Below are 27,083 nucleotides of genomic sequence, written 5' to 3' on the forward strand. Positions count from 1 at the left end.
AAAAATCACACTTTTACATTACTGGTGGAGTTGCAAATTGGTGCAACCACTCTGGAAAGCAGTATGGAGAATCCTCAGAAAACTTGGAATGGACCCACCTTTTGACCCAGTTATCTCACTCCTCAGGACTTAAAATCAGCAAACTACCGTTACACAGCCACATCAATGTTTATAGCAGCTCAGTTCACAATAGCTAGATTGTGGAACCAACCCAGATGCCCTTCAACAGATGAATGAATAAAGAAACTCTGGTAGATATACACAATGGAATACTATTCAGCCATAAAGAAGAATAATATTATGGCATTTGCAAATAAATGGATGGAATTGGAGAATATCATGAGAATTGAAATAAGCCACCTAAAAAACCAAAGACTGAATGTTTTCCCTGATAAATGGAGAATGATATATAATGGGGGTGGGGGGTGGGGAGTGAGGGAAGAATGGGGGAAATTTAGATTATGTAGAAGGAAATGAGAGGGAGGGGGATATGAAAAATAGTGGAATGAGACAGACATCATTACCCTATATACATGTATGATTACACTAATGGTATGAATCTACATTGTGTACAACCATAGAAATGAAATTATGTACCCCATTTGTGTACGATGAATCAAAATGCAGTCTGTGAAAAATTAAAAGATAAATTTTAAAAATTCAGCATCACAAACAAACAAAAAAGAAGCAAACCCCAAATTCACACAGATTTGGGTTCAAATCCAAGATCCCCATTTCCAGACCAAGAATCTTTGAAATTCCTATAGGCTTATTCCCCATTTATAAAATGCAAAGAATGGTTCACAGGGTTGTGAGAATGAGCTAAGACAACATTGTTGGCTTCTCATTCCATGCTCTAGAGAAGATCACGATCTCTCTCTATTTACATAGGTATAGGGATTGAATCCAGAGAGACTTTATCACTGCACTACATCCCCAGCCATTCTTATTTTGTTATTTTGAGACAGGGTCTTGTTAAGTTGTTGAGGGTCTCACTAAATTGCTGAGACTGGCCTCAAACTTGCAATCCTCTTCTCTCAGCCTCCTAAGTTTTGGGGATTACAGGCATGTGCCACTGCACCCAGCACTATCTGTTTTTAATAGTCTTCCCTGGGTATTTATGTGACATTAGTTTCAGAAACCCCCTCTGATACCAAAATCCAGGATGCTTAAGTTTCTTATATAAAGTGGTGTGGTATTGGTATGTAATGTAAGTACATTCTCCCAAATTCTTTAAATCATCTCTAGGTTACCTAAAAAATGTAATTGCTATACAAATAGTTGTTGTACTTTGTCATTTCAGGAATGACAAGAAAATAAGTCTGTGCATGTTTAATGCAGACAGTTATTATTTTCCCAAATATTTTCTATACAAACTTGGTTTAATCCATTGATGTGAAACTGAAAGATCCAGAGGGCCAACTCTGCCACCATTGAGACAAAGAGTTCAGGAAAGAAGACTGAGACTGGGGGAATCCCCATGCTAAGGGATTCAACCTTCAAAGTGCTGGGCAGTGAGGCACAAGCTTGCACTATTGTTCCATCCTACAGAGTCTCTTTTTGGTTTCTCTCTTAGCTCTGTCCTATCTGTTACCTTTCTCTGGTTTTTCTACCTTGCAGTCAATGGGCATGTGAGAACCCTTGACTGCCTCCTGCCTTGGACTCCATGAAGCATATGCATGAGTGACTTTGACCAGCTTCAGACCATAGGGAAAATAATCTCTCTTCATATATTCATCTATTTTTGTCTCTTCTTAGCTATGAAGAGCCAAGGCCAGTACATTACCTTAGAAAGGGACTAAGGAAGCCAGGCTTTAGATAGAGAATCTGGATATTTCTTATCTAAACAAAAGAAATAACCGAAGTTCAACAATGGTCTAGCGAGCCACCTCACTGGAACACAAGAACTAGGGTGAGACCAAAGTCTTCATTAACAATGCATAGGTCTTTTTTCTTATTCTCTGAGTCTATCTACCTTAGGAATCTGAGATGGCTTAACAAAAATCAAGGGATTTTTGGGCATCCCTCTGGCTTTCCCATTGGATATTTGACCAATGTATGCAAAGTATCTGGCTTATGAAAAACTTGCTGTTAATGTTAATGCTTTCCTCATTTCTTCTTTTTCCCAATCTGTAAAGTTCATCAATCATATCTTGCAGCCAATAGCTAGTTCTCTAATGTTACCAAAAAACAATGATTGGGTTCTGGAAAGTAGCCAAAAAAACCTCCTGCCAGTCATTGGGGGGTGCTGTGAAGATGGACAACGTGCTCCCCTTTGGTTCACTGTATGTGGAGGAGAGAGGGTCTTGGGGTATGCAAGTCCACAGCATATACCATTAAGTCCCCACCCTCTGTCTTCACCTCAACAAGCCTCAATTCCAATTTTTGTGTTTGCTTTACAGTTGTTCAGCACATCAAGCGACATAACATCGTTCTGAAAAGGGAACTAGGTGAAGGAGCCTTTGGAAAAGTTTTCCTAGCTGAATGTTATAACCTCTGTCCTGAGCAGGATAAGATCTTGGTGGCAGTGAAGGTAAGAGAACATTTCAGAATATCTCCTTATCCATGGTCACGCTGATGTGTGGAAGTTTTTTTTTTTTCTTTATTTTTAAACATTTTAGTGACCAATTCAGGAGTCAGTTATGTCTATTATGGTGAATAGTTTCAAATTCCTTTACCTAAATGGACAATCAAAAAAGATATTTGGGGTACATTCAACTGTCAGAGGTTCTTCTCAGGGAAAACCAACCAGACCACAGGCTGTAAATAACTCTGAGACACCCTTCCAAGTTCATGCTACCAAAATTTTGGACGGAGATCAGTAGTGTCAGGAAGAATTCAACCTGTTAAGTCTTGGAGACTCTAACTTGTCTCCCCAGTTTTCTTGGTACATATGGCACCCTCAGTGGAGGTCATTGCATGTTGGAGATTCTGGAAGCGAGGACTATTGACTTCACTTCCCCTCTCAACCTGTTCCACTGAGTTCTCCTTTCATACCATACCTTGTCTATCCAGAATTGTTCCAAAGCCACAGGATTTTAAGAGTGCAGGCTTGATTTCATCAAGGGTTGGTGAGATCTCCTGTGGATTCCACCATCCCAGAAGACATGCAGTTTCTCCTAATATAAAGACATCTGAATGTCCTTTATATAGTCATCCCCCAAAACTCAAAAAGAAGACCTCTTCTTCAATAAGATAACATCATTGAATGGTATAAAATATCCAAGGAGCTTTCTAAAACCCAAGGATTAACAAAAATAGCACAAAACATTTCAGCAGATCTCTTATGTATGTATTATCAAAAAGTTTTAAAAACTTCACTAAGGTATTGGGTAACATATGCCAAGCACTTAAAAGAAGCATTCATTTATAAATCGAATTAAGTGCCAAAGGAATATGGATATGGCTACTGTAATAAAACTTAACTTCTTGGCATAATAAAAGATGGTTGAGTTTTGTTGTTGTTGTTGTGTGTATCTCTGCCAAACAAGGAACATTTGTATGAATGGCATATTTTGTTTTGTTTTTAGCTAGTGATAGCCAGGGAAACTTTTCACTTCTTGAAAATCAGGTGCATTTTCCACTAATGGTATATTTAGCAATAGAAAAACTGTACATTTGCTTTCCATGTTAAATGAAATTAACATGGTGGCAGGATGCTCCTAAACTCTCAAAGGAGTTTCCTAAGGGCTGCACATCTCAGTGAATAAAGGGCAAACCCTTCTAGGGGTAATAAATCAATCAAGCAAACATCATCTCTCCCAAGACAGGAAAATGAACAGGAAGACTGAGAAAGGTGAGAGGGGAGGGGAAGTGAGATTCTAAAGAGATGTGAGGTTGAATGGGGTAGATGGTGTCAAAGTAAAAATCCTATGAGAATTCTAGAGATGTTTAATTCCTGCTGTTGCGATTCCTTCCTCCTTTCTTTGATTTACTCAAAAAGTTTCATGGTTATCTTTTTTTAGCACAAAATGTTCGGAACATTTGGCAGTGTTATATCTGCAGTTTTTGCTTTTTTCTTCTATTCCCCCCGCCTTTTGAGACCAAAGGTGTCTCTATTTTTATAAATTCATAGACTGATCAAATGTTAGAGTTGGAAGAATTTTAGGGAACATCTGATCCCAGCCTAGCTGTGCATAGATGAGGAGACAGAAGACATGTTCTGGGTCCATGTTTTGCATTGATACTTAGAGGCCATTCAGAAAGCTAAGTGAAGCCTTCTGACCCTGAATTCACTTTATGGTGTCTCAGGTGGGACTCTGAGTGGGGGGAAATCCTGGGAGATTAGGGAATTCTACATGACAGTATAGGAATAACTGAGAAACCTCAGCCAGATATAGCCATAGAGCAAACAAATTTCTCAGTGGGTATATCCTTTCATTTTAGTACCATTCTGTATCTGTGCTTATTTCTCTATACTTTTTGCGATACTCTTAAAGAGAGGGTCTTGCATAGCAAAATCTAGTACACCCTCAATTCATATGTTCCATTTCCTTCTAAACACATGCTAAAATAGGAGTTCCAGGATTGAACTACTAACAAGGCAGGGTTAGCTGGTGGTGACATTTATCCCCGGTGCCTGGGCTGGCCTTTAAAAAGACCATTTGCCATTTCACTCTCTTGCCCACTGCATTCTTCTCTTTGGTTATATCTTCTATCACTACTGTCAATGAGGCCCCTCTGTGGTTTAAATTCTATTTATAGATCTAATCCAGACCCAGGACCTAGTCTTCACATACTCCCGTCATTGCCAAATAAGTTTTGGCAAATTAGTGACCTATGATGAGTGTTTGCTCTTTGATCAACACTGCTTAAAAAACAAACAAAAAACACCAAAGGATTCAACCCTTTATCAAATCCTGACTTCTCTCTGCTACTTTGTCTTCTTGTGGAAGTTCAAATAAAGCTGTCATCTCAAATAGAAAGGACAGAGGTCCCGTAGATTAAAAGTTCACTCTAATATCATGTTCAAAAAACTAAGAATTCTCATCTCAATGACCTTGAATGTGAATGTTGAAAGTAGAGGTTTTGCTTATATTCGCTACAGTAATTTCACACTTCAGAGAGGGTCCCCGTTTGAACTTTCTGGAATTCAGAGGCTGCAACCATGTAAGGGATAAGTTGGATCTTCTACCAGCTCCAGGGTAAACTGAATCAGAATAACCTATGGATCTTTCACAGAGCTGCCTCTCTTCAGCTTAACGTGTTCAGTTTTAGGGCTTTGGGCCAAATGAAAACATTTTCAAAGGCTAAATGAGCCTGGGAGGAAAATGTCTATGGTTTAGCCCTAACTACTATTAAGGGATTTTTAAAGGAATGAAACAAACTAAATACAGCTTCCAGGACTGCACAGCCTCTCACCTCTCTGGAGTGGCTGCCAGGGTTGCTCCTCTTCCATTGGAGGCACTTGGGGATGTTTGACAGCCTTTCTGCTGTTGCCTAGCAACCCTTGCAGCATTGATTATGCATGCTAAGAAATAGCAGCTATTGTCCTTTTCCCTTCTCTAGAAAGAGCTGACTTTGGATTGCAATCCAAGGCTTTACCTTCAGATTGACAGACGTCAGATTCCTGTTAATTCTGATGTTGATTCTCTCAAATTATTTTAGAGCTTGAGAGATCCACAGAAAATAGCTTTGGGTGGATGTGATTCTAAGGCACATGCAGGCATTCAAGGGTACACAGGGGCTGTGTATGCCTCTCCTATGCCTCTTGCTTGTTTGTATTTAACCGGATTGCCCTTTTCTTGATATTTTTGGATGACCTTTGTTTTTCAGTGGAATGTATTTGTCGACTATTTTTTCCCTTTATACTGAATTACAATTGAAGAACCCATAGAGAGGATGAGAAATGGAGAAACCAGTCTTTGATCAAACCTAGTTACTTTACCTTTAAGTAACTCGATCGCCAAGGAAACGCTTCCTCACAGTTCCCCTGCATTAACTGTGGGTGCGTTAGCTATTTTTGGCTCCATGCATTTCAATAACTACAATTCCTACAACATTTCCTTGCACCATGAATGCAAGTTGATTTTTGTTTTTTAAATATACCCACAAGTCTGCTTTGTAGGACTCAGGGCTTCTCCTCCCTCTCCTCACTAGCTCAGGTATATTTTTACAAACGTAGAATGCTGAATATAAGATCTGAGAGATATATATATATAAATAAAACCTCATGTTTATAGATGAGAAAATCGATACCCAGGTAAGTCGAGTGACTTCCTCAAGTTGTCAGTTAAAGGAGTTGGAGGAGCTGTACAGGAAGAAGTGGTGGCAAAATAAGAAATGGTGAATTCTGAGTTCAGCAGATACTTTCTGCTTTAGTCAGCTGTTTTATTGCTGCAACCAAAAGACCTGACAACAATGTAGAGGAGGAAAAGTTTATTTTGGGGCTCATGATTTCAGAGATCTCAGGTCATAGGTGGTTGACTCCACAGCTCTGGGCCCAAAGTGAAGCACAACATCATGGCAAAAGGGCATGGCCAAGAAAAGCAGCTCAGGACATTGCTATGGGAAGCAAAGAGCTCTGTTCACAAAGGACAAAATGTAAACCCCAATGTCATACCCCCAGGGACCTACCTCATCCAGCCACACACTACTTGCTTACAGTTTCCTCCCAGTTAATCCATATCAAATAGATTAATCCAGTGATTAGGTTAAGGGTCTCATAACCCAGTCATTTCACCTGCATCAACCGTTCCGGAAAAGTGAACTGACAGATTCACTAGCACAATACCAGAAGGCAGGCCCAGAGTAGCATCCAACATACAATTGCCATTGCCATGTTTGGATGGCCACCAACCAGCCCCTTGGTCCACACAACTTCCTCTCATCCAACTCTCTGTTCAGTTTGCCTCTTTGGAAGACTTTCCTTTGCCTGCCCTCCCTAGCCAAATCAGACTTCTGTGATATATGCATTAAGGCACTTATATTGGTCCTTTATATCATTTTTTTCAAGGTTTCCAAATTATATGTGAATCTGTGGGCTTATTGAATGAATGGCATATTAGAGTGGCATATTCTCCAGGGTGGTAACCAAGTCTTTTAGCATATTGCCTAACATGTAGTACCATGCAATAAATACTTATGGAATGAATGAAGGGATGGTTGGGTGTGTGGATGGATGGATGGATACATAGACCAGGGAAATAGTTGCCTTTTGACGAAGTAAAGAGTTGACAGTTGGCATTTCTAGGCAAGGAAATTATTTGATTAACTATTGGTAGTTAGAGCTGAAAGAAACTGTAAACATGATATATAATAATGTCATCTAATGACAAATCATTTTAGAAATGATTGCATAAATATATGGATATTTAGTTAGCTTAACTTCCATGTTCTGCCAATGAGGAAGCAGTAAGATGAAGAAGATTAAGAATGCATCCAATGTGACACAGCTTGAAATAGGTCACTTAGTGTTAGACCTAGGATTCAAAGTCAGTTAAGTGTTCATTGTGTACCACATCATCATTTATTGAGTTCTACATGAGTTCCAGTAAACCAAATTAAGGAAATTCAACACAGTGCTACTTATCATATAATATTATGGAGTATGTTAGTTATGCTCATTTGTATGCAATGATGAGGGATACTTTCTTGTTTTCCTAAGTAGAATTTTAATTCAAGGGAATTAGTGGAAACAGGAAAATTGTATTCCTGAGGGAGTGTTTTGACCTCAGGGAAATTCAAGCAAAACTTCATATTCAGTCTTCATAAGAGAAACTACACAATGTTCATTGGAAACCCAACTCAAACTAGTTAAGCAGAAATCCATGCTACTAGAAAGCTTGTCTACTCTTATCCTAACTCTAGACACTGCTGGGTCCAGGGAACCAAAAATTTTCTTCTCCGTTTTTCTCTGTCTCCCTCTCTCTTTCTCTCAGTTCTGCTTTCCTCTACATAGGTTTAATTCTCAGGCAGATTCTTTTTACATTGTGGTAAAGATTTTCGTCCTTGCAACTCAACAGAGAGAACTTTTCTTTCTCAATTATATGCAAAAGTGCAAGGGATAACTCCTACTGGCTTGTCTTGGGTTGTGTCACAAGAGCCTCTGACCAGGAAAAGAAATAATCTGATTATCCAGGCCTGAGTCACATGCCCACACCTTGAAATGGAATATATGTCAGCTCTACCAAATATACATGGACTTAACATGGGGAATTATTGGTTCTCTGGAAGAATATTAAAGAAACTATTGCCAAAAGAAGGAGGAAAGAGATCTAAGAGAAAAAAAAAAATGAAAGATGACCAACTCAATTGGGAACTGCAGGATAGTGAGACCTCATTGTGACTGAAACAGTTGGTTTCTAAAAGCTAGCTCCAGATCTGAGGTAGCTCTTGTGACTGTCCCTTCTTTATCCTCTCAGCAGGAGACACCAGGGATTCTCCTCTGGGCTTCCCTGCTAATGCAGTGCAGCTGTCTCTTGCCTCTGCTTCTTCCTGTTACTTGGCTGCTATTTCCACACTACTGATCACACTGTCTCTATGACTCACATTATAATTCCTCAAGAAAGGAAATACGGTGGGCTCAATTATTCCAGATAGTCTCTGCAATGCCACTTAGTCTTCATCCCAGGTCACTAATCTGCAGTCCAATCATCCAAGATGGTCATGTGGTACCAAAGGTACCACCTTCAGGAAAGGAAGCAACTAGGGACACCTGTCTCAGGATATGTATAAGGAAAAATGAAAGGCTTAAAAACTAAAGTTCATTCACTCCAGTCCTGGAACAGCAAAAATTAAAATTAAAAAAATAGAATAACCTCATAGATGAAAAAGAGAATCAGGAATACATTGACTCCACTCCTCTACCCAGGCAAGTTCATTTCAAAGTTAGACAACTGTTTTCTTTCTTTCCCTCATTTTATTCTATGACATAAGTCCTTACATCTTGGTTTATTATGAAGATCCTCTCCAGTTCCAGTTCCTCTTCCTATATTTCCTTTACACTTTTACATTTTCAATGATGTGTAAAGTTCTTGTTCCCACAAAATAGAAATTGATGAAAATATTAGAGTGTGTCAAAGGACATTTTTCAATAAGTTGCCCTAAAAATAGTTTGCATAGTTTAAAAGGACATAATGACTATCAATTCTATCTTTACAAGTCTCTAGGAACAGAACTTTCAATGGTGTTTTGTTAGAAGTTTTGATCATGTTTATTTTTCAGATGTTACTTAATAGGTTTCTATTGCTTTCATGTATGTGTGTGTGTATGTGTGTGTGTACACATGCATCTGTTTATGCTCACGTTTCTTCGTAAGACCGAGATCAGGGTATTCTTTGTAAGAATCCCTCATGCACTTGAATTAGGTTGGCCTCAGTTATGAAGTTACTCCATTAAGATCCCTTTCCAAGTAACTTCAACTTTTGATCAAGGATCTGTTTTTTGCCCTGTTAATCACTTTGGTGGCCCACTTTTTGGCTCATCTACAATTTATCCACTTCTTTTCAGAGAAGCTAAAACCGAGATGGAATATCTCGCTCTAACTAGGAATTGAGATTAGGCCATGGCAGCAAGAGCACCAAGATCTAACCACCAGACCACCAGGGCTGTAGTCACATCACTCTAGTGAGAACTTATCAGAGATCAAACAGCTCGAGAGTTCATTTCACACCTTTGTATCATTGGGAGGTATGCATTCGTGCTACCTTGTAACTTCCTTTAATGTATCAAAAGCAAATAACTTGAACCACCAGCTCCATTATATCTAGTGGAATTGTCTCTAAACACTTTTTTCTTGGTGTATTAAAGATCTATAAATATATTGTGTTGTCCATGTTGGAATTCAACTTCTGATTTACTCTTTTGATTCAATATTTCTCCAGTATCACAATTAACATGACCTAGTTTCCTGTCTTTCAAAGAAAACATTTTTAATATGCAACTTGATGTAATATATAAGCATAAATCATCAATTTGCCCCCTAAATTATTGCAACTACTTTGAAGTATGTGAATTAGGACTCAACCTTATGTTTTCCTTTGGATCAACTTGTTAGATCTGAGCCCTAAGAGCCAATGTGGCTATGAAAATAAACTTAGTAGCAATCAGCACTCTGACTTTGAATCTTCTATTTGAGGCTGTCACTTGGTACATAATTGAAGTCCTTTCTAAGGCCAGCCTTAAATATCAACTGAATTGGTATACACTCTGTGTTATTAACCATTAAACAGCTTGTGATCATTGTTATCTACTATTACTTAGTTTTATATTTCTAGAGATATTGGGAGCTATGTGTTGTACTCTCTGTAGTTTCTAAGATTTTATTTCTATCAAGTTATTTCTTTCTCTGAGTATATTAAAATATATTCCTCCTGTGTTACTCAGTTTTGTTTTGCTGACACAAGTAACTTAAAGGAGAAAAGTTTTGTTTTATCACATGGTTTCAGAACATCATGGTGGAAAGACTTGGTAGATTAAAGCTGCTCAGCTCACAACAGCCAAGAAACAGAGAAACAGACAGTCACATATACGTGTACTTAAGGGAAGAGGGAGAGAAAAAAAACTGGGTACAAGAAATACTCTTTAAGAGTACACTCCCAGTGACCTATTTGACCCAAATAGGCCCCACCGTCTATAGTTTCTACCTCCTTCCTGTAGTCCATTCAGCCATCAATGAGTTAATGCACTGATGAAATCAGAACCCCGTATTCCAATATCTTCCCAAGTGAACCAAGTCTTCGACACATGAGACTTTGGTGGACATTCCAGAACCAAACCATAATAACTCCCAAGTTCACTTGTGTAAGAATACGATGAATGCTATCTCTACCTTAAGGAAGATTCAGTTAGAAAACTGTGAGCAATGCTTGAGAATCGTGGCCAAGGCTTACTCTAAATCCTTGGCTAATCATTGCATGTAACAATCTTACAAGAAATAGATCTGCCTTCAACTGTATGTTAGAGGTATTCCAGCTTTCTCAAGACACAGATTGACCTACTAATAGCCTTCAGAGGTGACTTTTCTAGAATAGTATTATCCAATAGAAGGATGATGTGAACCACAATGAAAACTGCATTTATAATTTTGAATTTACAAGTATACACAGAAAAAAATTAAAAAGAAACAGATGAAGCATATTTTATTAATGTAGTTTAATTCAATATGTCTATAATATTGTCATTTCAACATATTATTAATATAAAATATTAGTGAGATATTTCAAATTATTATGTTCATATCAAGTTTCCAAAATCTGGTGTGTATTTTTCAACTGAAGCAAATCTAAATTTGGAATAATCATGTTACCAATGGTGATTAGTGATATATGGCTGTTGGCTACCATGTTGGAAAGTGCATCTGAGAAGGTATCAAAGTAGTAAAAATTATCCATTAACAATAGACCTGAATGATCCTGACTCAGAGGAACTTTGGCATATTAATCACACATTCTCATGCATTTTGGTTGCTTGGTTTGGGAGTTTATTCATTTCTCTCTGTGTTTCAAATACTGTAATGGACATTGGGCTTAGGGATATCTTACCATAATAATTTTTTCTATATTTTATCTTTCGCCTTAACAAAGACACTTTGTTTTCATGATTTCTAAAAGGTATAACTGAAGAATAATATGAGATCAATATTTTTAAAAGGTCTCAATCTCTGTTTCATCTTGTCTCTCCTTAAACCACCTATACTTCGAAGTGTATGATCATTTTAGTTTTGCAGTATCCCTATCATGCCAATATTTCAAAGAAGGTTTCTTCCCTAACTACCTTCCCTCTAACCTTACTATTTTCCCTTGCATTTCAGATGACTTTTTAAACTTTTTCTTTTTAGTTATACATGTCAGTAGAGTATATTTTGACATATTTATACAAACATGGAGTATATCTTATTCTAATCAGATCCCAGTCTTGTGGTTGTACATGATGTGGAGATAATCTGACATAACTTTTCCTAGGTACTTATATGAATACACCTCAGGTGACTTTTTATTTTTCTTACTTACATGTCTTCTTCATTTGTTTCTAAGTTCTGTACTAAAATTTATTTTGGGTTGCTCCATTATTTCCAACTCTGAATCAACATGTACTCCAGGTAGTATCTTGCTTTAGCTCTGAATGAGACCACTCCCTGGAGTATGTCTTCAGAAAGGATGGCAGGAGTGTCAGGAAATACACTGAGAATAAGAAGAAATGAAGCTGCAAGGTGGGCAGTCGGAGTAAGAAAATAGCAACATTCAATGATCGGGCAAATATGCCCATCAATATGAAACTTAAGTGGAGGGAATTTTCAGGGAGGGAAAATGCCCCCTCCATATTCATGGCCTCAGTGCATTGCCAAGGGACTCATGCAACCAGCCAAGCCTCACGTAATTGAGTAACATGACAATCAGCCATGGTACTGAAACAGAGATGATTTTTATAAATAGGATTGATAGCAGGATTTTCCAGCTTCTGATTGCTGTCTGGCTATGATTCCACCCTTAGAAAAATTATCCTTAGAGTGCCAAATTCAGAAGATGATTTTGCCTAAGTTGTTACTGCCATATTTTCTGAATCCCTTAAAATAGAATTGAATCATAATTTTGAAAAAGGACCCAACATGCAAAAATGGATGGGCATATAGGATGAGGCCAGGTTTGTGAGATGTGTTTGCCCCATGAGTACTAAAATCTCTCCTAAATCCAAAAATTTTACTGAAGCACAACTTTTGACATTGCACTAAGTAACAGTAGGCTCCTTTCCATCATATTTGCTTTGGGAACATGAAAATATTAGATGCTTGTTAACTTTTTCAGGGTGATGTTCTCACAAAGAAAACCTTGCTTCCCTCCCACCCTCCATCCCTTTCCCTTCCTCTCCCCCACCCCCATACACTATAGCATTTGAGCAGAAAGATTCTACCCAGAATTTGTTCTTGACTTGTGATAATGACATAAAAATATTAGTGCTTTTTCTAGCTCATTTAAACTGCCATCCAGGAAGAGGTGACAGTCCCAGCAGCACCACCCTCTCATGCCTTGGCTTAGACTCTGTGCCTTCTTGTGTATTCTGTTGACCTTTGTGGACCTTATGTAAGCAAATTGAATGCGTCTGGTTTCAAATTCAAATCCTTCTTTACCAAGAATTCTGGAAGGCATCCCAACTTACAATAAATACCACCCGCCCCCTTCAAGGTCCCTGAGAATTGGGTGATGTCATTTCTTTCACTTTGTAGGGGAGAAAAACAGTTCAGAGGTACAGGGCAGAGCCAGGATTTAAGCCTGGATTTTTCAATTCTAAGCCAGAACTCCTTGTTTGAGTATTCCATCGTGAAGGTTTGCACTTGTCTGGAAAAAGAGGGGCAACTCCTTAGGAGAGTGTGTTGGGTAGCCCTCTTCAGTGTTTCTTCCACCTTCTTTCTTTTTCTGGTCCTTCCTTCATTTCCACCCCTTACAAGTGTGCATTTTCCACTTCTCAGAGACCATTCACTTTCCTTCCTTTCCCATACTCTTCTCTACTTTAAACAGACCTTGTTGTGTCAGGGGTTCTTTCGATTGTTTGACACTGGGTTAGGCAGCCAGTGATAAAAAAAAAAAAACAAAAGTGAATGGAACACACTTCCACTGTCAAAAGCAGAAATAGAGACAGATATGTATCAAAAAACATAATGCAAGTCAAGTGCAAGAAATACTATGATGTCTGTGTTTTGCTCCTTGAGCTCAAGGATAGGACTTGGCAGATGTCACTTCCATCTCCATCTCTTCCAAGTCCATCTCCTTGCCTCATCTGCTATTTTGCTACTGAAAAGTTTAGCAAAACAAAACAGTGGGTAGAAAACAAAACAAGAAAACAAGCAAATGAAAACATTTCCAAAAGCATGCCCTTGGATAAAACCGACCTAAACAAAACCACCAAGATAGGCACATCGTTCCTCCTGACTCACAGGGATGCAGAATTTAGTCTGAATCCAACCACGCTAACTAACTCTGGGGACATAGGGGATGTTATGAACTCCATTTTTGCAGATTCAAGGGGGCAGAGACCAGGACCAAGTTCTTACTGTTAGCCTTTAGACATGAGCAGTGGGTCCACAGTTTAAGAAAATACTTAGTATAGGAAAAATTAGTTAATCAGCAGCCATGCCTCAGTGATTCTCCAAGGTCTGACAAGACAGCTGCTTCAGGACTCTGGCATGATCTCATCGCAGGTATCATCTACTCTCTCGTATCATTGGCAACTTTTCATTTTGTTATTAAATGAAGAAATGTCCTGTTTCCATGGCAATGACCCCATCAAAGCTTTATGGCTTCTTTGAGCACTTGAGGGTCCAAATCTGCTCACTTTCCCAAGCAGAGCCAGTGATGCTTGTGGAGACAGAAACCACATGCTAAAGACGATCACAAATGGTAGTTCCAGAATTTGACTGTAAAATCACTGCTTCTGGCTGAATGGAATCAATAGCTATGATTTTGTCTTCTTGGGTCAAGTCACCACTGGACAAAAAAATTTAAGTCTTGCAAAATAAAGCAGTTAAGGAAAATTCTAGATTCTGTGCAGCCCACAATCGACAGTGCTTTGTGATCTTGCACTGTTTCAACCATCCTAATGTTTTCTTGATGATGACACAAGGCAGGCCCTGAAAACTCATTGATATCCTATGTGGAACGTGGCCCTAGGCATGACAATTTGCATATTGAAAACTCACCCTGTGATGGACATGGTGATGCGTTGTCCAGCACCCTCACCCTGGAAATGAAGGACTTGCTTCCCAGTTTTGTTGCTGGGAAAACTCTAACAGACAAATAGTCCTCAGCAGCCTGACCCATTAGGGGACTTAGCAATTCCATTCAAGGTGACATCCATCTCAGGAGATGGCCCCCATACAATGATTAGTTAATAAAGAGCTATAGAGATTCAGCCCCCTTGGCCCAACTCAGGACAGCTCTGTAGGTCTGTCCTATGGAACAGATGAGGCTTCTGTTGAGATTTCATCACTGTTCAGCTTCTGTCCAATCTTTTGAGCAGGTATTGGTCCAAAGAGCATGCTTTAATAAATGTCTCACATCCTTATTTTCATCTCATATCTCTCCCCAGGAAATTTAGCCTATGGCATAGGTGATTCATATCAGGAATATGCCCAGAGGAAGAGCCAAGTTAAGGCAGCCGCCTGGAAGATGACCACCAGGACCTGGCAGTATTCTTGGCAATGTTGTTGAGTTTTACAGTCCATGACAATCTGATGAATGGCAGTGCTTTTATTCTATCCAATACCTAATTTAAGTCAATATGGATGTTAACATTTGCCATCTAACATTGATAATGACTAGGCATTATCAATCCCCCTGCAGGATTCTTATAGTCACATGCCACCTCGACCAGGGGTCATCCTCAGACTTCCCTCCTCCTCGTCCCTCAGTTGGAAGCAACCAGCCTAAACTCTATTGCTCTCAGAATTTGGTTTTCATAACCATTATCATTCATTCACCAACATCTATTGAATAAAACCCTCTATGTGCCTTGCACTGTTCCCAGAGCTGGCAGTGTAGAGATGGAGAAGGCACAGAGATGGATCTCTCACACAGAGATAGATTAGTGGTCAGATGTTCAAAGTTAATTTTATTAAGCTAAAAGCAAAATGCCAATAGTGATGTTCCTCCTTAGGGTTCTAGAGTAGAATTCGTTTCCTTGTGTATTGTAGATTTTTTAAAAAATGCAACAGAGGATGAAAAGTTTATTGATATTGTTTCAGATTTCACATCTCAACTAACCCAACTAACCAACTACTCCAGGTCCAGTTGATAGAGTATGAAAGAAAAATGCCCACAGTTATTGGAAAAGACTATTTGAACAATCCTCTCTTTTCCAACTACTCCTCTGTATGATGCCCAGTGTTCTTCATATGTGTAAATCCACATAACACACTAAGCCAGACACTGAAGATTTGATGCCATGCATATTCCTTGGCTTATAAACCCTTCCTCCATCTTCAAAGCCAGATGCATAATATCCTCTCTTCCCTCTAACCTCTATTTCTGTCCTTTATGCCTTCTCTGTCTTTACTCTTATAAGGACCCTTGTTTGGCACTGGACTTACCCAGCTGATCCAGCCCAATTGCCTCAAATCAAGATCCTTAATTAGATCTGCAGAGCTCCTTTTACCATGGAAGGTAGCATCTTCACATCTTCTGGGGATTAGGATATAGACAATGTCGGGGTGGGTGATTTTTCAACCTCCAACACCAGTGACCACACACATGATGGCATTCCGCACAGAGGAATAAGCATGTCCAAGGGTAAGGAGGCACAATTGTGATTTGGGTGGCTACATAAAGCTGAACTATGGGTTTCAGAGAACAGTCAAGGGATCATTGTGCACAGAGATGCAGGGGAGATGGCTCATTCAGGACATTGGTTTTGAGCATGGTTTATAGTTATTTATATAAGCATCTTATCTTTCTATTTGTCCATAAGTACAAAGGGTCAGGATCAGGGTCATTGTCTTCTTGATGCCACTATAGCTCTGACTTGGTGATGGCTCATGACAAGACTCAGCACATTTGTATGACATCAACAAATGCCAGCTTTGCTAGGACACTGTGGTGTTTGAGCAGAGATCCAAAGACACCTCAGCCAGGTTGGCATGCTTCTGAGTTTCTTCATTTTGGCAGTGTGACCAGTCTTGCACATCAATGGGTGGAGACAGTTCTTGAACTGGTGATGTGTGTGGGCACAGACTGGAGAGGGCTTTAGAGTATCACATAAAAACTGAACAGTGATCCTTGTTTAAATTGAAAGATAGGTCCATGAAGGCTCATTGTATCCTTTTTCCTACTGAATATTTTCATGATATAAAGTATATTAAAGATTATCTTAGCAGAGGTGAACTGCATACAGTATCAAAGAAAGTCCAACAGGCACCAGATGGGGAGAGAAGCCCAGGAACCACTGGGCCCAGAACAGGGTTAAAAAGCATGAAGACTGTGAAACGACTCCTGTCTGTAACTCTTAATCAAGGAACTTCTGTCAAAGTGCTTTGTAAGCTGTAAAGCTCTACATACTCATAAAGGATTCTTCTTCAACTATTAATATAAACATTATTTCTTCAGGAATTAGGCTGTTTTCCAATCTTTTGTGTAATAAAGGAGATAAATGTTCTTCTAGAATTCTTAGGACCCACTGATATAAGTTCTTCTTGCAGCAACCCTCCTTTGATGTCCTTGGTTTAATAGTTGGTTTTCTCCTGTCTCTGCCTCTCTTCCTTAGACTCTGAAGGACGCCAGCGACAATGCACGCAAGGACTTCCACCGTGAGGCCGAGCTGCTGACCAACCTCCAGCACGAGCATATTGTCAAGTTCTATGGCGTCTGTGTGGAGGGTGACCCACTCATCATGGTCTTTGAGTACATGAAGCACGGGGACCTCAACAAGTTTCTTAGGTACAGTAAAGGGTGGAGGGGAAGGTGGACTTGAAAAGGCAATAGGACTTCCCAACTCAGACAATTTGAAGTGAAAGATAGGGAGTTCCTGGGATGGGTGAAGGAAACTTTCTTTGGAATAGTCTTTTCTGATAACTACACCAACACATGCCAGAGAAAGGAACAGGAAAAAAAGGCAAGAATATTATTATTATTATTTTTCCTCAATCAACTAGCTCTACCTAATGTTGCTCATGATTCAACTTGATTTATCCTGCAGATATTAAGTATATGTTATATTAAGCGATACGTGACATGTGTCCTGGAGATGGTACTTAGTGGGCATATAGGAGTTGCCAGGTGCATAAAAGAAGAATATTATTCAAGGCCAAAGAACAATAAGAACTAAGGTACCAAGGTGTCACCATGAAAGGTGTGATCAGGTGAAAACAATGAGTACAGGGTTACCAGACTGTGGAATGAACCTGGGGAGATAAAGTAGAAAAATAGCCAGAGGGTGTCCTTTGGACTTTATTCTGAAGATATGAAAAACAACCAGGTCGGTAGTTCAGAGGATCTATAGTGGAAGAAATAGAACCCAAAGAGCAAAATCTTTAAAAGGAAAGATATGGAATGACATTTGGAGAAACCATTGAAACTTTGGGATTATGGTTATTGCAAAGACTCCAAGGTCATGAAAACATGGACAGGTTCAACTTGAGGGACTTTGTGGTAAGCAGGGTCTCCAAAAGAAACCAAGGCAAGGAAGAGAAAAGCGAATGCAAAAGGGAGTCACTGGGTTATTAAACAGAATTAGTGTCATTTGGATTTCAAGCATTGGCCTGAGGTTCAGTGTTGGCTTCTCAAGAAGTTCCTTTCCTCTAGCAATGGGAGGAGGAGGTGCAAGACAGAGCAAGAGAAACAGAGTGAGTATAACCTGATGCAAGAAAGGGAAAGTTGTTATGAAAAGTGAGACTATCTCACAAAGTTTGAGGGATTCTAAGAGTGATGTCTGAGGAAACAGTGGCAAGAAAACATGAGCAGGGTTTGGGGTCTCCAAAAAGTGCTGAGGTTGAACCCGAGCTTTGGCATTTATTAACTGAGTGACCTCATGATGAGAATATTGAACTGGTCAGGGAGCCATGAGGATGGCACTAGAATAAGTATAGAATTTTTTTAGCCCAGGAGCAAAAAGAAAGTGTTCTATATGTTGACAGATGTGTGATTCTGCTAGTAGCAATTTCTACTGGTAATCCAGGGGCCTCAGTAAGAGAAATCATAAGAGGAGCTGAGTTTGATAAGATGCAGGAAGTTGGTGGCTACTCTGGTGAGGACCATTGAGAGCATTCTCATTTGTTATCTGCCTTGGAAGAGAATAAATGCAAGATGTCTGATACCCATTGGTGAAGGAAACCAAGTTATGTCTTTCTTTGAATTAATCAGGGGCCCAAATAGAGGTGCCACATATAAGATAATGAACCTGAAGAGTCCGGGGTCCTGATAGTGACAGGAGACTTGTGTTCTCTTTCCTCTTCTGCATCAGCTATTTTTGCCCCATAGGTGGGTCTTTAGTCTACTTTGCTCAGTGACCTCTGTTCTTGGGGGTTCTGAGTTCGCTCTGTAAGTCTCTGCTGGCTCTTACATGCTATTTGGCTGGCTCTCATCTTTGAAAGAGTAGCCAGTCGGCTGACTGTGATACCTTGGTAGATAGCATAACTTAGGAGAAACAGGAAAGATGTTAGAGGCAGTCTGAGCACCTGCCTTTGTTGGCCTGTTTCCTTACTAGTGAAATGGGTATAATATGCATCTCAAGGACAAGTATGGGAACTGTTGTGAAAGAAGGTAATCCACAACAGTTGTCCCCACAACCCTTCATCTCTGCCACATTTTCCTCTTTATTTTGGTGCAGGGGTCCTAGAGAGTGACACCTTTTGTGTGATGGCAGTGCCTATATCTCTCTGCCCTCCTCCCATTTCCCCAGATATTGCAGAGGGCTTCGCAAAGAAATCAGCCCCAGTTAGCTTCTCACATCCGCTGGAGGATTCAGACATGGTGCAGTTTAAGTAATCAGTCAATCACTGTGAGAACAGTAGAAGGGGGAGTGTGTACTGCTGTTTTTAGAAATGTCATCACATGGTTGGTGCCGTCTGGATCATTTTTATCATCTCTAGCCTCATGGCTATACATACAATTTAGTTCTCCTTGGCTGGGATGGATCCCCATTCTCTGCTTTTCCTCTGATTGTGTGGGTGCAGGAATACAGGATAAGATTAGGAGCACATAGCCAATTCTAGATATTCAGAAACAATCCTAACGCATTATCCTGTGTCAATGAGGTTTTTATTGCAGGTGATAATCATGGGATGATGGTTGCTTTTGCATTTTCTTTTATCAGATCGAATGAAAAGAGCACAAGAAGCTGAATTTGATTGGGGTCTAGCTGTGTGTCCCTAGGAGAAAGGTTTTTCACCATGCCTCAGGCTACTTCCTTAACTCAGAATGGTGCTTTTCCAAAACTGTAGCTCACCTGGATGCATTTAAATGCCTCTATTTTCTCAGAGAGTGTGTGTGTGTGTGTGTGTGTGTGTGTGTGTGAGAGAGAGAGGGAGAGAGAGAGAGAGAGAGAGAGAGAGAGAGAGAGCTCCAATTTGATTCTTCCACTGTGTAGCTCTTTCAACCATGCCTTTGTCTCCTTCCTTCCTTTCAAAGAGGAAGGTACTTGGTTTTCCCTTGACATCCTGTATGGGGTGTGGAGGAACTGGAAACCTATCCTGTTTCATTTCAGAATCTGCTAAGCTCTGGAAACAAGAGGTCTTCCATGCCAAGAATTAAGTTCTCAGGTGCAATAATGCATTGCTAGTACAGGCTCTCCTTTTTCTGGGAGGAAACCTGGCATATATATGGTCCCTGGCATTGCCTGATAAAGACAGATGTCTTCTCTTCTATCTCCACCCCTTTTATTAATCCCAAAACATATATTAAGCCAGCCCTATCTTAGGTTGGGTGGAAAAAGAGAAGGGAACCACAGTCCCTGATTTCAAGAATTTTATAATATTTCCACTTAGAATCTCTCCAAAGTTCACCTGTACTGAGAAGGAAAGATAGATAAACATTTTCCAAACAGTAGCAGCTAATATCTATTAAGGCTTTCCAAGCATGTTTAAACTTGCATAAACCTAATAAACTATTGGTATTATCATTCCTGTGTTACACTTGAACAAACTGAGTCACATAATTAGCAGGTGACAGAACTGGAATTCAAACTCATGACCCCTGACTGCAAAGCCCATAGTCTTAACCACTACGCAACTCTTCCTGCTGAAGTGGCTGTTAAAAAAATTCAGAAGGAAATGATTAACAGGTACAGGGATGCAGTTGCATAGGAGAAATGACTGCTGATGTTTCATAGTCAATAGGGTAAAAATGGTTGGAAACAATTAATTGTATATTTCAAAACATCTAGGAGAGAAGATTTTGAATCTTCCCCAGCACAAAGAAATGATGTTTAAGAAATGTATATGCCAATTGTTCTGATCTAATAATTCATTACACATTATATACATTCACTGAAATATCCTGTAACTCATAAATGTTTGATTATTATGTCAATTAAATTTTAAATTTTTTTAATTTAAAAAATAAAAAAAATTACTTTAAATTTAAAAAAAACTCAGAAGTAAAGTATTATGATATGGAATTCTAGAACCAGTGCAGGGTGGTGAATTTCTAGCTCTAACCCACGCTGGGAACAACAAGATGAGGAAGGCTGAGCAGCCTCCTGGTCAGGCCCCAAGAATTGCTACTTGGCCCCTGGCAGTGCAATTTCACCTCTTAAGGACCGTTCTCCGGGAAGAGGTGAAATACATTTCTGTTTCCAAGACGTGTAGGAAAACCTGGGGAACAACAGCAGAATTTGTTGTGCTTAATTTATTTATGATTCTCTTAAGAATTGTTCAGAAAATTTGCCTGCCCTTTTTGACAGCAGGACTTTTTGTTTAAAGAAAGCATCCAGAGGCTTCTGCCAATAACTTTGCTCACATACCCAGACAGAAGCAGGAAAAATGACTTTAACAATGCAGGAGCCTCCCCAACTCACATGCATGTGCTAGTGTGAAGTGCATCAAGCTTTAGAGGGTCAGTAGCTTTATGGGGCCTTCAGCACGGAAGGCTGGAGGACCAGATCTTGCACACAAGTGGCTTCTGTACTGGCTTCGTGAAGACCCTTCCTTTGTCCTGGGGTCTTTGCTTCTGACAGATACTAACAGCAGTTCACTCTTCAAGGACTGAAGTAAGAATGTGGTCAATCCACAGATTATTTTGATCTTTGAATTAAATCTACAAAGCTTGCATGCTGGCCCAGATTCTTGGAAGGTTTATTTTGGATCCAACTGTAGTTTATGTGCATCCCCACTTTTTTCTCCTGATGATGAGTTCTCAGTAGAATTAAGGAAGAGATGTGAAAGCAGTCTCACTTTCCCCTGCTCCCTAAAGGATTAGACTTGATTAACCATCAATGAGGTGGAAAGGGCCAGCCCTTTTGTATCCTGAAGAGAAAAAACATGTTCTTGCATTTCACCTCTCAATATTGTTTGTTAGAGAGATTTTTTTTTTCAAAGTCTTCTTTCCCTCTGGCTTTTCTAGGAAAGGTCATTAAGCATTATACAAGCAGTCTTCATACTTCCTCACATCAATAGCCTTAGAAAGGTGAGGTTAGTATCAACATTTTATGGAATGAGGAAACATTATGTAACACACCTTCAGTCATGAGCTAATATGTTAGGACTGGATTCAGATTCAGTTTTGATATTCAGTTTGGCCTCTGTACTACAAAACCTCTTATCTCCAGGGCAGGATTTAGAGCTAAGGAAAGCATTCCCTCAGTGTTCCTCTGTGTGACAAGAGGCAGTTGGGGGTTCTGGTTTGAGAAGAGATGAAATGTGTTCATCTTGCTCTGTTCAAATTCAGGAAACTCCTCCCTTGGGAATGGTTAAATCCAAGTATTTAGAGATAGAAGAGACAAAAGAGATAACCCAGAATAATATCCCTTTGTATTTTTGATTAACAAGGAAATTGCAGATTAGAGAAGTTAAAAGACTTCTTAAGATCATGGTGCTAGATACCAGCAGGACTGGAAGACTCCCCAGCCCCTTGTCTAGTGCTTGTTTCCTGAGAATGCAAAAATGAAAGATCTGGTGACAGCACACTTTGAAAGGGAGAGCCATTGTGTAGCCATTATGGAAGGCCAGGGATATGCCTGTGGCTAGAACAATTCATGGTTAAGAAACAGGGCAAAATGTGAGGCTCTTTTTTCGTGGATGATTCTGCCTTTCTCACTTAAAAATGCTAATATAGTTCTGGAAGCCTGCAGATGAAATCGTCCACTTTTAAATTTACTTAAAATTCTGTATCTATTTTAAATATTTAAATATGTCTTGAAGGAGAACTTCCCCTCCTTTATTTTCCTCTGCAGGGAAGAAGCCCTTGGACCATGCCATAGCCAGGCCCAGCAGCAAACTATGCCTTTATTTCTTTCCCTGCAGCGCCCCCTCAGGCCATCAGGGGCGGTGATGTCTACCTTGGTGGCTTAGTGCTGGATCCAGGTCCCAGACTGCCATTGCTAATAGCAGCATCCTAAGACTTAACTCCCTTCTTCATGAGGCATATGCCAATGTTAAGATACCCTAAGTCATTATATACCTGGGGAAGGTACATAAGATAAAAGAAAAAAATGTTAAAAATACCATAACTCCACCCCACCTCCATAGTATAAAGAATCAAACTTTCCCTAGTGAGAGAGAAAAAAAAAAGTGTTGTGATTCAAAAGTGTTATCTTATGTGTTGATCAGTACATGTGTTTGACCAGAAGTCAGGAGGAGTGTGGGCAAAAGGAAATGGTAATTTCACTGGGAATGAATGTCCATGTCAAGTAACCTGGGACTCTAATCAACTGCGCATGAGGAAGTTGAGGGCAGCTTGAGAGTCATACAGCAGGTGGTCTGAAGGAGACCACCAGCTGTGCAGCTCTAGTGCTGGTGGGGAAATTCTAGAGGGATCAGCCTGGGGGAATGCTGCTCAATGGAGAGGGACGGGAGAGAACCATTAGCATGGCTCAATGGAGAGGGACGGGAATCCCACTCGGGTGTTGTGATCATGTCTAGGAGAACCAATCTCTCCCCGGTGTTTTGTGTTACCTTCTACTTCTTTGAGTCGGAAGCTCTACCTAATGCCTTTTCTGGTGCCCCTAAAATGTAAATCTGTATGTGTATTGTAGTGTGGGAGGGAACCCACGTGACCCTGGAATTCCACGTTCTTGGGGAAATGAAGCATCCTGGGTGGGAAGGGAAGCGTATTAGTCTTTGTACTATTTCGCGCAGCCTCTTTAAGCAGGAGTAGCTGAGGCGGGGCACAGAGCTGAGGCTCCACCCACGCCTTCCTTGTCCTTCCCCAGGGCACATGGACCTGATGCGGTGCTGATGGCAGAAGGAAACCCACCCACGGAGCTGACGCAGTCACAGATGCTGCACATTGCCCAACAAATCGCTGCAGGCATGGTCTACCTGGCGTCCCAGCACTTCGTGCACCGAGACTTGGCCACCAGGAACTGCCTGGTTGGGGAGAACCTGCTGGTGAAAATCGGGGATTTTGGGATGTCCCGGGATGTGTACAGCACTGACTACTACAGGGTGAGTGGCCATGCAGACACAGTGGCCTTCTTTTGCAGAGGATCCCTTGTTGTATTAGTTCCTTGGACTGTCATAAGAAAATGTCACAGACTAGGGGACTTTGACAACTTGTTTGTTTCACTGTTCTGGAGGCCAAAGATCAAGATGTCAGCAGGTCTGATTTCTGCTGAGGCCTCTTTCCTGGCTTCTATCTGGTTACCTTCTTGCTGTGTCCTCACCGTGTATTTTTTTTTTTTTTTTTATGTTCACAGGCCTCCGATGTCTCACCTTTTATCCAAATCTCCTGTTCTTTTAAGGGCATCTGTCACATCTGATTAAGGCGCTCTCTAATGGTTTCATTTTCACCTAATCACCTCTTTAAAGTCTTATTTCCAAATACAGTGACATTTTGGAGTGTTGGTGGTAAGGTCTTCAACATGTGAATTCTGGAGCAACATGATTTAGCCCTATTCTTTTCATGGCTTGCCAGAGCAGTGTGTGACATCTCCAAGGGAAGAGTTTTCAACTTGAGAATTTCCAGAGGAACCTGAGGACTTGGGGGAATTTCTGGATTTGAGGTTAAAGGATTTGGGAGCTTTAGTTTGAGTCTGTGAAGTTATGTCTTTGTTCTAGGTTTGAACTAAGAAACACTGGTTTATATGAACTATCACTGGAGAGTGGAATTATAGACAGTAATTCAAACCTGCTAGTTATTGAAACTGGCCCCCTGGGTATGTTATATTACTTAACTGAGATGGTACAATTTGGATATGAGTGAAAGGGAGGAATATGTCTGGAACCCTCAAAGTCATGATGGTTAGAATAAAGGTTTGGGGTCAGTGTTCTACTACCTCAACACCCCATTTGTTTTCTCACTTATGTTGCTTGACTTTCAAGGGGAGAGAAAGGAAATCGGAAGGCCAGGAATACTGTGCTGGATGTATATAGCCTAAGAGAATAAGATATAGAACTTGACTACCTTTCATAGTAGGTTGGGGCTGGTAAAGATCATGCCTCGCTGTGCCCATGGTTGTTTATTTTTGAGAAGATACCTTCTTAGTTTGTTTTCTATACTCCTACTTGCATGCAGCCTTAATGACCTCTGATGCCTCTGCATTTTAGCAGAACCAACTTTCCTACAATTAGTCTAAGAAAATTAACACATTGCCTTCCTACATATTCTTTGATATCCTTTTGTTTTTGGTGTTTCTTTCTTTGCCACCTTGATAAGCATTGCTCATTTTTTTTTTCCTTTTTTGTGGTGCTGGGATTGAATAAGCACCCTACCCACTGAGCTATATCCCCAATCTCCATTGCTCACATTTTGTATGGCAAGAAGGAATAGTGATTACATTGAAAATTATTCTCTTGGGTGTATTTTCAGGAAAAACGGGCACAGTCTTATCCAGAGTTCAAAACAGAGCGTGTAAATATCTGTCTTGAGTCTAGAAATGACTAGCTCATTTAGTAGTAAGTTAATAATGGTTTCAAAGTGCCTGGAACAAAGTAAGTGCTCAGTAAAGGTTTCTGCCTGATTTACCAAATCAATAAAGGGTAGCTCAGAAAACAAATATAGCAAATCTCACCAAGAAAAAGATAAACCATACAATTGAAATATAGGCAAAGAATTTGAATATATGTTTCTCCAAAAAGATATCCAAATGGCCAATTAGCACACATAAAAATGCTCAACCTCAATAGTCATTAAGGAAATGCAAAGAAAAACTATAATGAGCTATCACTTTACACCCACAGGGATGATTTGGTTAAAAGACAGACAATAATAAGTATTGATGAGAATGTGGAGAAGCTGAAATTCTCATGTGTTGCTGGTAGGAATGTAAAATGGTTCAGCTGCTTTGGAAAGCAGTTGGTAGTTCCTCAAAATGTTCAACATGGAGTCACCTTGGAACTCAGCATTATTCTACTCTAGGTACATACCCCAGAGAATTGAAATTATATGTTCACACCAAAGCTTTTCTAAAGAGTGGAAATAACTTAAGGATCCATTAATGGATTAATGGATACACCTAATGTGGCAATCCATACAATGGAATATTATTCATCAATACAAAGTAAGGAATTACTGATTCATGCTACAGCATGGATAAACCTTAACAACATTATGCTAGGTGAAAGAAGCCAGGCACAAAAGGACACTTACGGTGTGATTCCATTTATGTGAAATATCCACAATAGGAAAATCCATGGGAACAGGAAGCTGATTCATATTCCAGGGGCTAGAGGAAGGGAGATTGAGGAGTGACTGCAACTGGTTGCAGAGTTTCTTTTTGGAATGATAAAAATGTTCTAGAATTATGTAGTGGTGACAATTGCACAGCTTTGTGAGTATGCTAAAAAAAAAACCTGCATTGTGCACTTTAAAGGGGTAAATATGGTACATGAATCTTATCTCAAATATAAAGATAACAATCCTAAAAAAATGCTAGTGAAATAGTGGTCATGATTATGAATATAGGAAGATAATTTTAGCCATTTGCACATTATAAAAACATTGGTATTTGTTATCGACCATATTTTATTATCATTTGTTAAAAAGAAAATCCTCTGTATACATGACAAGATCCTGAAGTACCTCCTGCTGGGCTGATAGGAGGAAATAATGATTCCTGGCTCCTTTATTTATTAAACATTCCAGTTATTAAGAAATGTGCTTCAGATGTTATGTTCATTTCATCTTCCCTTCCCCACAGTCAGAACAAGGGAAATGAAGCAGGCTTCCATTGACCTCTGTTTCAGGTGGGGATGGTCAGGAGAGGGAAGGAAGTGAAGGATGGATGGAAGATCTGATAATTGGATAGACCTCAGGAAAACAAAGAAATTATGAGTTTTATTTGGACTTTTCTAAAATTTTGAAATGATGTTCCACCATTTGGTTTTGTAGAAGTATCTATAGGAATTTTTTTTGCTTATTGAAAAAGCGTTATCAGTGGGTCCCATTCTGTTGAGTTTGTTGCATGGACAAGCAGAAGGCACTGCTTGGTTCTTCAGAACTTCAGTGTGTCTGCGGTGGCTCTGTCCCAGAGCACTCTTGCTTTCACATGAGTTATCCCACTGT

At 39.8% G+C, this 27,083-nt stretch overlaps 1 protein-coding gene across 4 annotated transcripts in view; it reads left to right on the forward strand.

Moving 5' to 3' along the window:
* Ntrk2 (neurotrophic receptor tyrosine kinase 2) overlaps positions 1–27,083 on the forward strand; it is a 349,269-nt gene that overhangs the window by 262,441 nt on the left and 59,745 nt on the right. For all 4 annotated transcript variants that reach the window (XM_047524198.1, XM_047524200.1, XM_047524199.1 and 1 more), the window contains 3 exons: positions 2,403–2,533; positions 17,191–17,363; positions 23,791–24,025. In XM_047524198.1, coding sequence (XP_047380154.1) covers positions 2,403–2,533; positions 17,191–17,363; positions 23,791–24,025 — 539 coding nt within the window. The remainder of the gene's footprint in view (positions 1–2,402; positions 2,534–17,190; positions 17,364–23,790; positions 24,026–27,083) is intronic.

The sequence above is a fragment of the Sciurus carolinensis genome, chromosome 14 (assembly GCF_902686445.1).
Source record: "Sciurus carolinensis chromosome 14, mSciCar1.2, whole genome shotgun sequence".
NCBI classification, from domain to species: Eukaryota; Metazoa; Chordata; class Mammalia; order Rodentia; family Sciuridae; genus Sciurus; species Sciurus carolinensis.